The sequence below is a fragment of the Rana temporaria genome, chromosome 8 (genome assembly GCF_905171775.1).
Source record: "Rana temporaria chromosome 8, aRanTem1.1, whole genome shotgun sequence".
NCBI classification, from domain to species: domain Eukaryota; kingdom Metazoa; phylum Chordata; class Amphibia; order Anura; family Ranidae; genus Rana; species Rana temporaria.
This window is the reverse complement of record NC_053496.1, coordinates 161,893,489-161,910,259: the sequence shown is the minus strand read 5'-3', so window position 1 is coordinate 161,910,259 and position 16,771 is coordinate 161,893,489. Positions and strand designations below refer to the sequence as shown.

The 16,771-nt window shown below is 42.7% G+C and overlaps 1 protein-coding gene across 1 annotated transcript in view; it reads left to right on the top strand.

Annotated features, from left to right (window-relative positions):
• Positions 1-8,226, top strand: part of LOC120909307 (membrane-spanning 4-domains subfamily A member 4A-like) — a 44,322-nt gene extending 36,096 nt beyond the window's left edge. The window contains exon 7 of the mRNA XM_040321055.1: positions 7,740-8,226. Within this exon, the coding sequence (XP_040176989.1) occupies positions 7,740-7,862 (123 nt within the window). The 3' untranslated portion in view covers positions 7,863-8,226. The remainder of the gene's footprint in view (positions 1-7,739) is intronic.
• Positions 8,227-16,771: the final 8,545 nt, after the last annotated feature.

The window sequence follows — 16,771 nt, the reverse complement described above, 5'->3', positions numbered from 1 at the left end:
CATCTTCACTGGCCTCACGATTTGATTACGATTATCATGTCAACGATTCAATTCAATTCGATTCCGCGATGCATCAAGATTACTGCGCACGGTTTTCATAAAAAAAATTCCAGCAGTCAGGAGAACGATTTTGTATTTTATTTTATCTGTTCTTAAAAAAAAAAAAAAAAACAACACTCCCTGCATGCAGCAAAGTCTAAACACAGCAGACAACAACTTAGAGGAGTTCTAGGCTCCCCCCCCCAAAATTTTTTTTTTTATAAATAAATACTGAGAGACTGCAGACATGATGGTGAGAGACTGCAGACATGATACAGGAGACAGTGAGAGACTGCAGACATGATACAGGAGACAGTGAGAGACTGCAGACATGATACAGGAGACAGTGAGAGACTGCAGACATGATACAGGAGACAGTGAGAGACTGCAGACATGATACAGGAGACAGTGAGAGACTGCAGACATGATACAGGAGACAGTGAGAGACTGCAGACATGATACAGGAGACAGTGAGAGACTGCAGACATGATACATGAGACAGTGAGAGACTGCAGACATGATACAGGAGACAGTGAGAGACTGTAGACATGATAAAAGAGATGTTCAGAGACTGCGGACATGATACAAGAGATGATCAGAGACTGCAAACATGATGCAAGAGATAGTACTATTTTGTGAATATGCAGACACTCAAATTGAAAAGCACCTCATACCATATAATGCAAAAAAAGAAGAAGGAGGGAAATGGGTACCTGGGAACCCTGGGACTATAAGACGGTGCTGATAAAGTGCAACAAGACACAATTTTTTGAAAAATATAATTTTTTTTAAATTTATTTATACATACAAATGTGAATAAAATATTTAGAAAAGAACAAACTGAAGTTTCAAAGATAAACGAACTTCAACAAAGTGAAAACGACTCGTTGCAGTTATAGTTCACTCGACATGTTTCGCTCGCATTTGAGCCTCCTCGAGAGTTTGCAGTTAGTTCTAAAGTATCAAGAAAAGTCAGTGTAAAACAGATTGTCAACAGAACAATGTAATAATTACAGATATGTTGATCAGATACAGATAGATATGACACAGCATATTACCTTGCTTAAAAATGTTATCATGATTAAAAATGAATATAATAAACAACAATATAACAATTCCAAACTTAGAAGTATTATGGCAGAGGGAATAGCGCAAACAACTTACCCCAACATGTACAATTTTAAAATCGATTTTATCTCCCATGGATTAATCAAGAAATAGGAAAATCCTAATTTGAAACGAGCCTGATGGATAATTTCACAATCGATGCGACACTCTGTCCCTAAACCATAATCAATAAAAAGCCAATAATAGTATATGTTATAAAGCAGTTAAAGGTTCAGAGATTTTATTTAGTAAAACAAATCTCGAAAAATCTGGGAATTGATGGTAATGGTACCTTATGGGGTTAACCGAAATGGCCAGGTCATGTAGCAAAAGAAATGAAGTCCTGATTTGTTGCAAAAATACTTCAATGAAAAAGACAGCCTCTGGAATCCCTTTCTGAAAAGAAATATATCCCTCAAGAGAGAGAGGTCCAGGAATCCTAGCAAATTGGCAAAAATGCAATCTGATGAAAAAGAAAAACAAAGAGACAGAAAATATTATTTCCTTTTCTCTGTCTTTAAAACTGAAAATAATCCATTCAATGGGAGCGGTTAACTCCTGGGAATAGGGAAACAAAACATACCTTTAGGAATACTGCAAGGTGGATGGGTTCAACACTGGCAGCGAAATGCTGCTTGCTCCAGTTTGGACCGATAGTGCCCAACACGCTTTATATATCACACTCGGGCGGACGTCAGCCAATACGTCCGCCGCAGCGGGGACACGTGACCTCCCACGTGATCCTCGCACTCCTCCTCCTGTCACAAATGACCGCCAATCAGGTTTAAGACCGGCGGCGCATGCGCAATGCTATTGCATCGCCAGCTGATTCCATGCTGTGCGTCAGATGGCGTGAGCCGCCATGTTGGATGTGGGAAGTAATCCCACACTTGTGGCAAGTACTTGAGGGCTGCTAAAAGAAATAGTAGCTCTACAAGGGCAGAAACAAGTAGACCCGGATTCGGCAAGGACAAACGTTATGGAGTATATGATAGGACCACTCGCATGGAAAGGACCCAGCCATATCCATCCCAGGCACGCGGTCCTTTTTGTCCTTATGGTTTAATTAGGGGACAGAGCAAAACTTATCTAAACACATCTGTTTGTGAAAAAATAGGCTCTTTACCGAATCAGAAAAAAAAAATATATAAAACAATAGAATTATACTGTAAAAAACAGAAAAAGGGATTATATTGAATTAATGAACTCAATACTTCTTATGGTTGTTGTAACAAGACATGTTGAAAGTAGAAATTGCACCCCCTGCTGCCAAATAAAGGAAATTGTTAACTCCATATACTAATGATATTATTGGTTTGTAAATTGTGCATAATGTCAATATTGAAGGGGAAAATACACAATATTTAGGTAAAAATAAATAAATACACAGCAGCATTACCTTTAAATTTTGAAGTGAGAAAGAAGAGAAAAGAAAATAAAGTGAATTTTTTTTTTTAAAAAAGCAACATTAAAATAACAATAATAAGAAAATCAATCATAAAAAAGGTTTGAAGCTGAAAGCCTCATTTAAACCTGGATACTGTAAAGCAGATAATAAATGAATCCACTTTGCCTCACGCTGTATAATATTCTGTCAACATCACCGCCTCTTTCCCCCGGAGGAATATGCTCCAAGGCAAAGAATTTCATTTTGTAACTGTCAAAGTTATGATGAATGCCCATATGAAGACTAATGGGACTTTCCATCCTTTTTTTGGCAATCAGATTTACATGGTCCCTTATTCTGTGGAAAAAGGGACGTTTGGTTTTGACTGTCACACGGTACCAACATTTGATATCGGGTGCCTATCATGATGGCACAATCTCAAAATCCACTTGGGAATTTTTAAACACCGTGTGCCCACGCACACCAACTTTATATGCCTTACCTAAGGTACACAAGAATGCCTTTAACCCTCCGGGTAGGCCAATTGTGTCAGGCAATGGCTCGCTAACGGAACGTGCCAGCCAATTAGTGGACGACTACTTTAGGCCGCACGTACAAAACCTGGTGTCATACCTTCAGGACACCAGTGATCTTTTGAAAACTCTTGATGGCCTAAATGTCCCCGAAGGGTCATGGTTGGTCTCTTTGGACGTAGAGGCTCTCTACAATTCTATCCCCCATTCCCTAGGGGTGAAAGTTGTGGAGAGCTTCATCTCTGAAGGCACGGATGTTCCTTCTGCGTACAATCACTTCATTTTGAGTTTATTGGATTTTGTTCTTGAGGGCTGCTAAAGGAAATAGTAGCTCTACAAGGGTGGAAACAAGTAGACCCGGATTCGGCAAGGACATGATACAAGAGATGATCAGAGACTGCAGACATGATGCGTCAAGTAGCCAGCACTGGGCTCTAATGCGCTGCTGCTGCCATGGAGACAGAGACCAGCGCTGTCAAGAGCGGTGCAAGGACAGCAACCCTGGTTGTTCACCCACTGGTCCACTGTTGGAGGATTCCCCCATCCACCTGGAATGTGTAGATGGGGGAATTGGATCTTCTTTTTTTTCCAGTGTAACGACCAAACGAAAAAAAAAAAAAAGCGGTCAATATGTGGGCTGCATAAGTGGCTTGGTGCTAACTTGATCTTGGAAGAACAGAGTGGGGAGGGAGACAGATAGGGGAGAGAAAGGGACAGTTCAGTGATGAATGTGTAATGAAAAATGCAGTGCTCACTCATTCAGGGACGAGGCTGGAAGTTCACACAGCTTGGAATCTGTAGCTGCTGGCTGTTCTTCATATCTCCCGGGCACATTCCCCCCCTCTCCCCTCTCTCATCTCTCCTCTCTCTACTCTCTCCAGTGTTGCCAACCTATTAGATTGAAATTTACTGGCACGACACCCGAAATTTACTGGCGCGTTTTTATTGGCATTTCACAAAAGTTACTAAATTACATTTTTAGGTGCAAATTTCAGTATTTAGGCTACAAACAAGTGAGCTAGGCAAATAGCAATGTGATTTAAGGTAAAAAAACATATTTTTGTTATTTTCGATATAATAAAAAGGGCAAATTATTTAGCCACAATCTCCCTCTGCCTCCAATCTCCCCCAGGCCCCCTGCCTTTAATCACCCCCTGCCTCCATCGTCCCCTGCTTCCATCCCCCTCTGCGGTGCCACCACAGCCATCATCACCCCCTGCCTCCAATTGCCCCCTGCCTCTAATCTCCATGCGCAGTTCCAAGCGGAACCGATCTCGTCTATTTTTATTGGCACATTCCCGCAACCACGGACATTTACGAACGGGGGGAAAAAGTGCACGTTTTTACGAACTGTCCGTAAAAATATGGACGGTCGGCAACACTGCCTCTCTCCTCTCTCTCCTTTACAGCTGGATGTCGGGATAGGAGTGGGCAGGCCAGGCAGACACAGTGGGAGAGAGGAGGAGGAGGGGCAGGTGTATGCAATGCATCGTTCCGTCCATTTAGGAGGGGGAGTGAACTTTGCCGGGCTGTGTGTGAAATTAGTGTCAGAGACACTCAACTCAGCTGCTGCCTCCGGCCTCTGAATGTACAGACTGATTCTCCTGTCCTACGGACGGGAGAAATCAGTCTGTTTTCTCAAATTGTCACAGCGATAATGAGAGGCTGGAAACACTACATTACCCCCCACAGTGCAGGATATCCAGAGACTTCGGCAATACTGATTGTTCAGTCACTCCCAAGGATGTGATGACAGCAGGGGATCTGTCTCGCAGTTCCGTGCGGCTCTGCGCCCATCAATCGGGGAGATGAGAGGGGTCACTGTCCTTGGGTACATGTCCTAAAGAGGGGGTGAGACTGGGTGGGGGCAGCATGCTGAGGCTACATCATTGACGGGGAAATGGCACCGGGCTCAGCCAGCCGATCGGTCAAAGACACAGCTGTGTGGGGGAGGGGGGAGGAGCCGGGATGACGTCATGCATAATCGATTAACACTGGCTACCGCATCGATGCCGAATCGGAAAGGGCATAATCGTGATACATCGATGCGGCGATCATTTTCAACACCCCTAGCGTGGACTGTGTTTTTTATTTTTATAAAAAAAATATTATTGTTTACATTTTCTTTCATGTTTTCTAATATTTTTACAATTTAACCTTTTAAATATTTATTAATTTTTTTTTTTTTTTACAGCCCTGTTGGGGGCTTTGGTGCGATAACAGACCCTTGACATCTACCTTTTGAGACAGGGAAAGGAACCCATATTTTCTGAAAGCATAGGATCAGTAGAATAAAAAGAAGATGCTACTGATTTTAGTCCCGAAGATATTTGCGCAAAGGTTTACCAAACCAATATGTTTTCATATACATCTAAAATTATTATTAGCAGATACAGACACATCAAATTTTACAAAATCCCTGCTAAATTACTTCTAAATATAAAAGCTAAACCTGTATTGAGTTAATAAATATTATTTGTAAATTTTAAATTACGCATTTTTGCAGAATGGTGAAAATCAGACCTACGCAAAAATGTATCTAAAAATCTCTAGGTTTTAACTTTCACTTACAGCTTTAGAGTCTGTAAAAGACCCCCTCCCCCCAAACCATATATTTTTTTAAAAGCACATGGCGGGTAGAATAAAAAAAAGAAGGTGCTACTGATCTGCAAGGTCCCCCTCCATATTTGCGCAAATGTTTATCAAAACAATATTGACGCAAAAAATATGCTAAAATCATTATTAGTGGATTCATACATGGCAGAATTGACAAAACTCCTGCTAAATATAAATTTTTAAACTGTATTGAGTTAATCAATAACAAATATTTGTACATTTTCAATTGCACACTTTTGTGAAATGGTGAAAACTGAAGGTGCGCAAAACAGTAAATAAAAACTATGGGGCAGATCCACAGAGAGAGTACGCCGGCGTATCTACTGATACGCCGGCGTACTTTCAAATTTCCTGCGTCGTATCTTTGGTTTGAATCCTCAAAACAAGATACGACGGCATCTGGGTTAGATCCGACAGGCGTACGTCTTCGTACGCTTTCGGATCTAAGATGCAATTCTTCGGCGTCTGCTGGGTGGCGTTCCCTTCGTTTTCCGCGTCTAGTATGCAAATTAGCTATTTCCGACGATCCATGAACGTACGAGCAGCAGGCGCATTCCTTTACGTCGTCTCTAGTCGGCTTTTTTCGGCGTATAGTTAAAGCTGCTGTTTGGCGGCGTACTCAATGTTAAGTATGGCCGTCGTTCCCACGTATAATTTCGTTTTTTTTTTTTTTTTGTGTACTGTAAGTCGTTCGTGAATCGGGATGGACGTAATTTACGTCCAGGTCAAAACCAATGACGTCCTTGCGACGTTATTTAGCGCAATGCACAGCGGGAAATTAAGGGACGGCGCATGCGCCCCCTAAATGAAACACGCACCCTACCCGCCCAATTGGAATTCCGCGCCGTTACGCCGCTTGAGATACACTACGCCGCCGTAACTTGTGGCGCGAAATCTTTATGGATTCGAACCAAAGCCAGGTAAGGTACGGCGGCGTAGCGTATCTCAGATACGATGCGCCGGGGGGGAGTTCTTTGTGGATCTGCCCCTTTTTACTTTAAAAAACTGGAGGTTACCATTTTTCCCTTACGGCTTTCAGAATTTGTAAAATACCCTTCAAACCATCGATTTTCTGAAAGCACATGACCTATAGAATAAAAAAAAATGCTGATTTTTTAGGCCCTGCAATAATTGCGCAAATGTTTATCAAATCACTATTATCACAAAATATACACTAAAATCATTATTAGTGCACACAAATACAACATAACTTACAAAATCCCTGCTAAATTGCTACTAAATCATCGTTCGCATGTAGCATACTGTAGCGTATGCCCTTGGAGGGCCATATTTACCTGCACAGGTGTTCCATGCATCCCCACACAGGCAGTCCCATTTATGTCTATTGGGATGCAACAACTGTACAGGAATAGCCGCTGTTCCCAATCTGATAATAGGAAGGAATAGGGCCAGATAAAGTCTAGCAAAGGACCCTTGGCCCTCGGGCTGCAGTTTGGAGACCCCTGCCTTAGAGGATTGTTCTAAAAACCTAGTAATAAAACAAACAGAAGCTTCATCTTGTTTGTTATTCTGTATTGTAGGTTATGTTCATGTTTAAGAGCTTTCCTTATATAATTTGTATTTCTCAGAAATCTGTCCTCAGGCCATCAGGAATTATGAGGCCCCTTACACAGCTTCAGGCCTTAAGGGGGGCCTTTACAAAAAAAAAAGAAGAAATAAAGAAAAATATATATAAAAAAAGGGGGGTAGCCATCCGGGGCCCTGGTGGGGACCTCTGGGCCCTTTATTAATAATAATAATAATAATATAATATAATATATATATATATATATATATATATATATATATATATATATATATATATATATAAAAGAAAATAAAGAAATAAAAAAATATAAAAAAAAGATTAAAAAAAAGAGGGGTTGCCATCTGGGCCCCTGGTGACCTCCGGGCCCCTTACAGGTCTACTGCCTGTACCCCCCTGATGGCGGCCCTGTCTGTCCTTATACCCTCTAGCATTAAACCTTGGTCAGAACATTTTCACTTCTTCCTCAAAAATAATATCCTTTATTTTATTATAATTTTCTCTTCTGCAGGTGTTCGTGATGCAGAATGATGTCGTCCTTGCTATGAATACTGGTGTTCCCGTTCCTCAAACTACCAATTATGCTCAACAACCACCAATACCGGCATATTCAGTTAATGTAGTTAAACCTTGACCAATCCAATAATAAAGAGAACCAGTCACCTACATATTTTATGGATGGATCAGCTTTCTATTGGATTGCTTCCTAATTATTATGAATCAGTAACTTAGCAATATTTGTAAATTCTTAGATTGTGTTTCTGAAAGTGATTTCTATTGGAAAAGAAGGTTTCTTAATGTGTTGGACTGACCGGGAGGCAGCACTTGACTTGAGAAAGGGGATTATCTTTTTCACCTCTGTCAGTACCATTTATCAGCTCTCTATGGTTAGTCCTTCACAGGACTTTTTTTCTCAGAGAATAAGTGCAGGAGCTCCCTCCTTCTGAGTCACTTCGCCCCCTACCAACCTCTGAGCAACATCCCTTAATTCCACCCTTACACCCTTACCCCCCTCCCAGTACTGCCCCTTTTAGAGAATACAGAACCAAGTGCAGGGGCGGACTGACAACTCATGGGGCCCCCGGGCAATAGAAGATTATGGGCCCCCGGGCAATAGAAGATTATGGGGCCCCCGGGCTTACAGATGGCCACCACGCCAGGAAGCAGTGCAGAGGCGGGGCAGCTAAAATCTCTGGATTTTCACATCAAAAGCATGTCAGTTTCGGACATATCAGGGACAGATGTAAAAAAAAAAAAAACACAGATTTATACATACTGTCCCTAGTTTTACTGAGCCTGGCAACCCTGATGGGGCCCCCAATGGTCAGTCCGCCCCTGACCGAGTGTCATTTGCGGTGATGAGTAATTTGTATGGAATTTGTTAATAATAAGAAAAGAAGTCAAGTAGATCCCCTGTAGCCAGCAACAATAGACCCTTCCCAACATCAATTGATTCCCCCAGCAGCGATAGACCCCCCCAGCAACAACAATAGACCCCAGCAGCAACAACAGATTTCCCAACATCGGCCCATCATTAATAGACTCTTCAGCAGCCAGCAACAATAGACCACTCCCTCAATAGTATATCCTTTCCAGCAGAAATTGACGCCACCAGCAACATAAGCCCAACCAACAACAATAGACCTCCCCATCAACAATAGACTGCCATGTTAAAATAGACACCCTCTGGCAACAATAGATCCCCCAACAGCCAGCAACAATAGACCCCTTCCTCAAATGTAGATCCCCACCAGCAACATAAGGCCCCCCCAGAATTAAAAGATCCCCCCCACCAGCAACAATAATAGACCTCTGCCATGCAAAAATAGACCCTCTCCGGTAAAAATAGATCCCCAGCAGCCAGGATCAACAGACCCCCCAGCACCCCTTGCCATTACATACATTCAGAGTGGGAGGTGCCGGAACTGCATTCCCCCAAGTTTCTGATGAAAAAAGCCCTGGTCCTTTCATGATTTTATATATATTTTTTATTGAATGCTTCCCCATTGCCTCATACATTATACAGTATGGGCCGAGTTCAGGTAGATCCGCACATTGTTACGGCGGTGCAGCGTATCGTATTTACGCTATGCCGCCGTAAGTCAGAGAGGCAAGTGCTGTATTCACAAAGCACTTGCCTCCTAATTTACGGCGGCGTAGCGTAAATGGGGCCGGCGTAAGCGCGCCTAATTCAAATGAGGATGAGGGGGCGTGTTTTATGTTAATTATTGGTGACCCAACGTGATTGATGTTTTTCCCGAACGGCAGTGTGCGTTGCTCCAAAGTACGCCGCAAGGACGTCATTGGTTTCGACGTGAACGTAAATTACGTCCAGCCCCATTCACCGACGAGTTACGCAAACAACGTAAAATGTTCAAATTTCGACGCGGGAACGACGGCCATACTTAACATTGGCTACGCCACCTAGGGGGCAGCTTAGTAACGTGTCCTACTATAAAATTAATCAAAATAAATGTTATATCCTACACATGAACCTCCACAAAGTGCAAACTAAAAAACTTTGGAAGAAGGATATGCAAGTTTTATACCTAAAAATGATTATCCCAGTTATATCTGTATTTCTCACCAACTATATGATGTAAATTTTCCAAAACTACTAGAACAAACTAATAATGGTCTGCACCAAATCCAAAAAGCTTAACTTTCATGGGTCGGGAAGATAGCTGCATTAAAGATGCAAATATTGCCCAAAATACTATTAGCTGGATTCAGGTAGACCTGCCTAACGTTAGGCAGGCGTAGCATATCTCATATACGCTACGCCACCGTAAGTTAGAGAGGCAAGTGCTGTATTCACAAATCACTTGCGTCCTAAGTTACGGCGGCGTGGCGTAAATGTGCCGGCCTAAGCGCGCCTAATTCAAATTGTGAAGAGGTGGGCGTGTTTTATGCTAATGAATCGTGACCCATCATGATTGCCGTCTGTGGACATATCCCAGTGCGCATGCTCCAAATTACGCCGCAAAGACTTATTGGTTTCGACGTGAACGTAAATTACGCCCAGCCCCATTCACAGACGACTTCCGCAAACAACGTAAACATTTTAAAATTTGATGCGCCATCTTTTTGGTGGAATATCTTTAGGCCTGAAAATGGCTTACGTAAACGGCATATCTTTACTGCGATGGCCGGGCTTACGTTCGTGAATAGGCGTATCTCGCTAATTTACGCATTCTAGGCGTAAATCGGCATACACGCCCCTATCGGCCGGCCTTAATAGGCAAGTAAGATACGACGGCGCCCGAGGTCGTATCTTAGCTAAATTTAAGTGTATCTCAATTTGAGAATACACTTAAATTTAGGACGGCGCAGATTCAGAGTTACAACGGCGTATCTACTGATACGTCGGCGTAACTCTCTCTGAATCTGGCTATATATTACTTCCACTCTCTTCCAATTCTGTTACCCTCCAAAGTCTTTAAACAAATGAACACTAAATTAAAAAATTACATATGGAATGGGAAAAAAACAAGAGTAGCATTCTCAATACTAATTGCCAACAAAGACCTAGGAGGAATGGGACTGCCAGACATTAGAAACTATCAATATGCTTCTTTATTACAGCAAATGAAATATTGGTTTACCTCTCCTAATGATAAACTATGGTTGAATATCGAAAAGGAAATTACTATAGGTCATGACCTATTCGCCCTTTCTATGGCAAAGCATGTAATAACCCAAACAATAATTGTTCCAAACCTCCTTTCTATTAAATCAACTTTAATAGCTTAGAAACAATCTAAAACCAAAAAGGGAAACTTGTTCGGTAAAATTTCCCACAAGAATAATAGACTACTGTAAAATACGTCAATCAACAAAAGAATGGACCAAACAAGGCTTCCAAACTTATAATTGCGTACCAGCACACTAGTAGAACATAGTGGAAGGAAAATTCAGCAAATTCACATATCTAAAAAATATAAACCTTACTGACAGTGGGCCGGATTCAAAGAGATTTGCGCATTTATTACGGAGGCGCAGGGCAACGATTTTGCCCTGCGCCCCCTCATTTTTTTTTGCGCTGCCCTCGATTCACGGAGCAGAAGCTCCGTAAATTGCGCGGGCGCGCCGGCAAAATGCCCGGCGCAAGAGCACGCAATTTAAATGATCCCGTAGGGGGCGGGAATCATTTAAATTAGGCGCGTTCCCGCGCCGATCGTAGAGCGCATGCTCCGTCGGGAAACTTTCCCGACGTGCATTGTGGCAAATGACGTCGCAAGGACGTAATTTGCTTCAAAGTGAACGTGAATGGCGTCCAGCGCCATTCACGAATCACTTACGCAAACTACGTAAAATTCAAATTTCGCAACGCGGGAACGACGGGTATACGTAACATGGGCTGCCCCTGCTAATAGCAGGGGCAGCCTTGCGCGAAAACCGCCGTACGTAAACGACGTAAATTGCGTACGCAGGGCTCGCGCAACGTTGTGAATCAGTGTTAGTATGCAATTTGCATACTATACACTGAGCACAACGGGAACGCCACCTAGCGGCCATCGCAAGAATGCAGCCTAAGATATGCAGGCATAAGAGCCTTATGCCGCGCAGATCTTAGGCTGCAGTCGTCGTAACGAGGTTCCTGAATCAGGAGCACTCGTTACACCGGGGCAAGTAAGCAATTGCGCTGTGTAACCTATGGTTACACAGGCGCAATTGTTTCTTGAATCTACCCCAATATTGCTATCCTAACAGAAATATGGCAATATTTCACACACCACAAATTTCAGAAAGTAAGAAGAATTAGGCTATTCTACAACCTTCTCACCCCTTCTTCCCCAGAAGAAAAAAATCCCAACATGGGAAAAGGACTTTTCACAAGACTTTACATGGGAACATGGCATAAAGCCCTATTGGTCACTAGTAAAGCATCCTCATGTGTAGAACATTGGAATAATTAACAAAAAAATCTTAACAGATGGTACCTGACACCTTATAGATTGTCCAAAATATTCCCTTCCACCTCTCCCATCTGCTGGAGGTGTGACGGATTAGTGGGAAACCGATACCATATTCTTTGGTCATGCAAGAACCTTTCAAGTTTTTGGAACTCAGTTTTCTCCTTTATTGCAGAGCTTATGCCTCGTACACACGACGGGTTTTCCCGGCAGAAAAACTGCCATGACGTTTTTTTCGCCAGGAAAAACAGTCGTGTGTATACTAAATTGCAGTTTTCCCGTCAGGAAAACTGCCGCGAATCGCGGCGGGAAAAAAAGAGAACATCTTTTTCCGGGCAGTTTCCCTATGGGAAACACTGCGGTGGAGCATACACACGGCCGGGATTCCCGGCCAAAGCTCTCACCGCAGTTTTCCCAATGGGAAAACCTCTGGTGTGTACACGAGGAAAGTTACCGAGCAGGTTCTCTGTTTTTCCCCCGAGAAATGTGTATGGGGCATTACAGGTAATTTGACAAAACTGACACCAGTAACAGCATTATCAGGATTAAATCTAAATATATACCCACATTGCTATATTATAATAGTATCACATATCCTAATAGCAGCAAGACTTACCATTGCCAACATGTGGAAATGCACAGAAGCTCCTAACTTGTGAAATGCCATTATAAGACCAAACACTCAGGCCCAATACCAATTGATGTTAGCATTCAAATATGTCTCTATCACTATTTAAAAAAAAAAAATTGGCAAGTTTGGATAAACAACCTGAGAGCCTCCAATTACTTAACCACTTAACCCCCGGACCATATTTCTGCCCAAAGACCAGAGCACTTTTTGCGATTCGGGACTGCGTCGTTTTAACTGACAATTGCGCGGTCGTGCGACGTGGCTCCCAAACAAAATTGGCGTCCTTTTTTTCCCACAAATAGAGCTTTCTTTTGGTGGTATTTGATCACCTCTGCGGTTTTTATTTTTTGCGCTATAAACAAAAATAGAGCGACAATTTTGAAAAAGATTAATATTTTTTACTTTTTACCATAATAAATATCCCCCAAAAATATAAAAAAAAAAAAAAAATTCTCAGTTTAGGACAATACGTATTCTTCTACATATTTTTCGTAAAAAAAAAATATCGCAATAAGCGTTTATTGATTGGTTTGCGCAAAAGTTATAGCGTTTACAATTTTTTTTCCGGTACTGCGACATTATGGCGGACACTTCGGACACTTTTGACACATTTTTGGGACCATTGGCATTTTTATAGCGATCAGTGCTATAAAAATGTATTGGATTACTATAAAAATGCCACTGGCAGTGAAGTGGTTAACACTAGGGGGCGGGAAAGGGGTTAAGTATGTTCCCTGGGTGTGTTCTAACCGTTGGGGGGGGGGAGTGGCCTCACTAGGGGAAATCAATGATCTTCTGTTCATACATTGTATTAACAGGGGATCAGCATTTCCCCCCCCTGACAGGACCGGGAGCTGTGTGTTTACACACACAGCTCCCGGTCCCCGCTCTGTAATGAGCAATTGCGGGTGCCTGGCGGCGATCGCACCCACACGGGAGTCACGGACGAGCGGGCGGCGCGCACGCAACCCTAGTGGCCGCTAAAAGAGCCGACGTAGAGCTACGGGCTCTCGCCAGGAGAGCCGACCTGCCGCCGTAGAATGACGGCGGCTGGTCGGCAAGTAGTTAAAGAATAGCGATATATAATACACCAAGATATTGAATTTCTTATAGACCCCTCTTCTTTTTATTCCTAAAAAATTGGAGTATTTGATGACCAGCTCCCGCCTACATTATGATCCCACTTGGGGTGGGCGGTTGCAGGATTTCAAACTTCAGATATTGTACCTTTAAGTTATTATTACTTCTGATTATTCATTCCTCAATTTTTGTTATTATCTGTTCTATGCAATATGATAAGCAATACCAATTAATTGTATTCATCTATTTTGGAATGTATTTTGTCAAAAATAATAAAAATTGAAAGTATAAAAAAAAGTGAGTACACCCCTCACAATTTTGTAAATATTTTATTATATCTTTTCACGTGACAACACTGAAGACATGACATTTTGCTACAATGTAATGTAGTGAGTGTACAGCTTGTATAACAGTGTATATTTGCTGTCCGCTCAAAATAACTTAACACACATTAATGTCTAAACTGCTGGCAACAAAAGTGAGTACACCCTTAAGTGAAAATGTCCAGATTGGGCCCAAAGTGTCAATATTTTGTGTGGCCACCGTTATTTTCCAGCACTGCCTTAACCCTCTTGGGCATGGAGTTCACCAGAGCTTCCCAGGTTGCCACTGGAGTCCTCTTCCACTCCTCTATGACGACATCACGGAGCTGGTGGATGTTAAAAACCTTGCACTCCTCTACCTGATGTTTGAGGATGTCCCACAGATGCTCAATAGGGTTTAGGTTTGGAGACATTCTTGGCTAGTCCATCACCTTTACTCACAGCTTCTTTAGCAAGGCCGTGGTCATCTTGGAGGAGTGTTTGGGGTCTTTATCATGTTGGAATACTGCCCTGCGGCCCAGTCTCCAAAGGGAGGGGATCATGCTTGCCTTCAGTATGTCACAGTACATGTTGGCATTCATGGTTCAATGAACTGTAGCTCCACAGTCCCTTAACACTCCCACCACCATGCTTGAATGTAGGCAAGACACACTTGTCTTTGTACTCCTCACCTCGTTGCCCCCATGCACCCTTGACACCATCTAAACCAAATATGTTTATCTTGGTCTCATCAGACCACAGGACATGGTTTCAGTAATCCATGTACTCAGTCTGCTTGTCTTCAGCAAACTGTTTGCAGGCTTTCTTGTGCATCATCTTTAGAAGATGCTTCCCTCTGGGATAACAGCCATGCAGACCAATTTAATGCAGTGTGCGGTGTATGGTCTGAGCACTGACAGGCTGACTCCTAGTAACACTATACTATACTTCCTTCTTTGAAATGTAGCTTCAGAGGGTCAGAGTTTACTTCCTCTTTAAGAACAAAGACAAATAGAACTTTTTCAGGTAATGCTTAAAGCTTTCTTATTGTGAGGAATTAGCTCAGTAGCGGATTGTGCGTGATGGATGATTTGTGACACAGTGAAAAGGCACAACAAGATAGCCGCATCTTCTTGAAACACAAGTGTGGTTTATTTACACATTTTCCGTTCATAAGGTGCAGGTACCAAAACAGTAAAATAAACCCTTGCCACATTGAGCGTCTAACTAAAAACACAGGAACCCAACTTATTGCTGGGACAAGGTCTATGGCCCATCTCCGGCTGTAAGTGACGTAATGCCGCCGGGACGGGACTACAAAAGCATCTTCATAGGGGAGTGAAGCACTGACAGGGAAGGGATGGTGTGGTCGGTCACTGTCTAGACTTGTGCCGGGTGCAGGAGCGCACTCGGCACATCGTTACAGAAACAGGTACAAACTACTACAGTACAGGCAAAGCTATTAGTGACGCCGGCAAGTGTTTACTGTGAAACACACTTCGGTCACTTCACCTGCGCCCCCTCCCTCCTGCAAATTGTACCGGTGTTCTGTTGAGAAATGTCCCCCCATGGAATAGTGCACCGGCATGCGCCTTTCAACATAGCGCAACAGCTGATTTGCCGATCAGCTGGGCTGACGTAACCATGGCGCATGCGCACATCATAGGATGTATCTCTCGATGGGAGATACCATTTCACAGGCACAATTTAAATATATATAAACAGTGGGGGGAGACTGTAGATCTCAGATTGTGCATTGCTGCTGGAGGGTGGCATGTGGCTGCAGGGCCGCCATCAGAAATCATGGGGCCCCTTACACAGCTTCAGGCATGGGCCCCCTGGAGCAGAGAACCGGGGGGGGGGGGGTGCTGCCGCCTGTAATTGAGAAGCGGGGGTGCTGTCGCGAATTGAGAAGCGGGGGGGGGGGCCCTTTACAAAAAAAAGAAGAAATAAAGAAATATATGTAATAGAAAAAGGGGGTAGCCATCCGGGGCCTTGGGGACCTCTGGGCCCTTTAATAAAAATAAAAAAAACAAATATATATTTTTTTTAAATAATATAATATAATATATATATATATAAAAAATAATAATAAAAAAATATATATATAATTTTTATAAAAAAAATTGAGTTGTCATCCGGGGGCCCTGGGGATCTCCGGGCCCCTGGGGACCTCCGGACCCTGAAAAAAAATTTGGCCCTTTAATAAAAAATAAAAATATATAAAAATTTTTTTTAATAAAAAATAAATAAAAAAAAAGGGGGGGGGTTGCCATCAAGGGCCCTGGGAGCCTCCGGGGCCTTGGGGACCTCCGGACCTTTAAAAAAAAAATGATTGATCCATTAATAAAAAATAAAATAAAAATATATAAAAAAAAAATTATATATTTTTTTATAAAAAATAAATAAAAAAATAGGGGGTTGCCATCTGGGGCCCTTGTGGACCTCCGGACCCCCTTTTTTTTAAGGGGGTTGCCATCCGGGCCCCTGGGGACCTCCGGGCCCCTTACAGGTGTACTGCCTGTACCCCCTGATGGCGGCCCTGTGTGGCTGTGTTGAAGGGCTGCCTTTGTCTGTGTTGCAACCCGCCCTTTCCCACAGGCATAACAGGCCA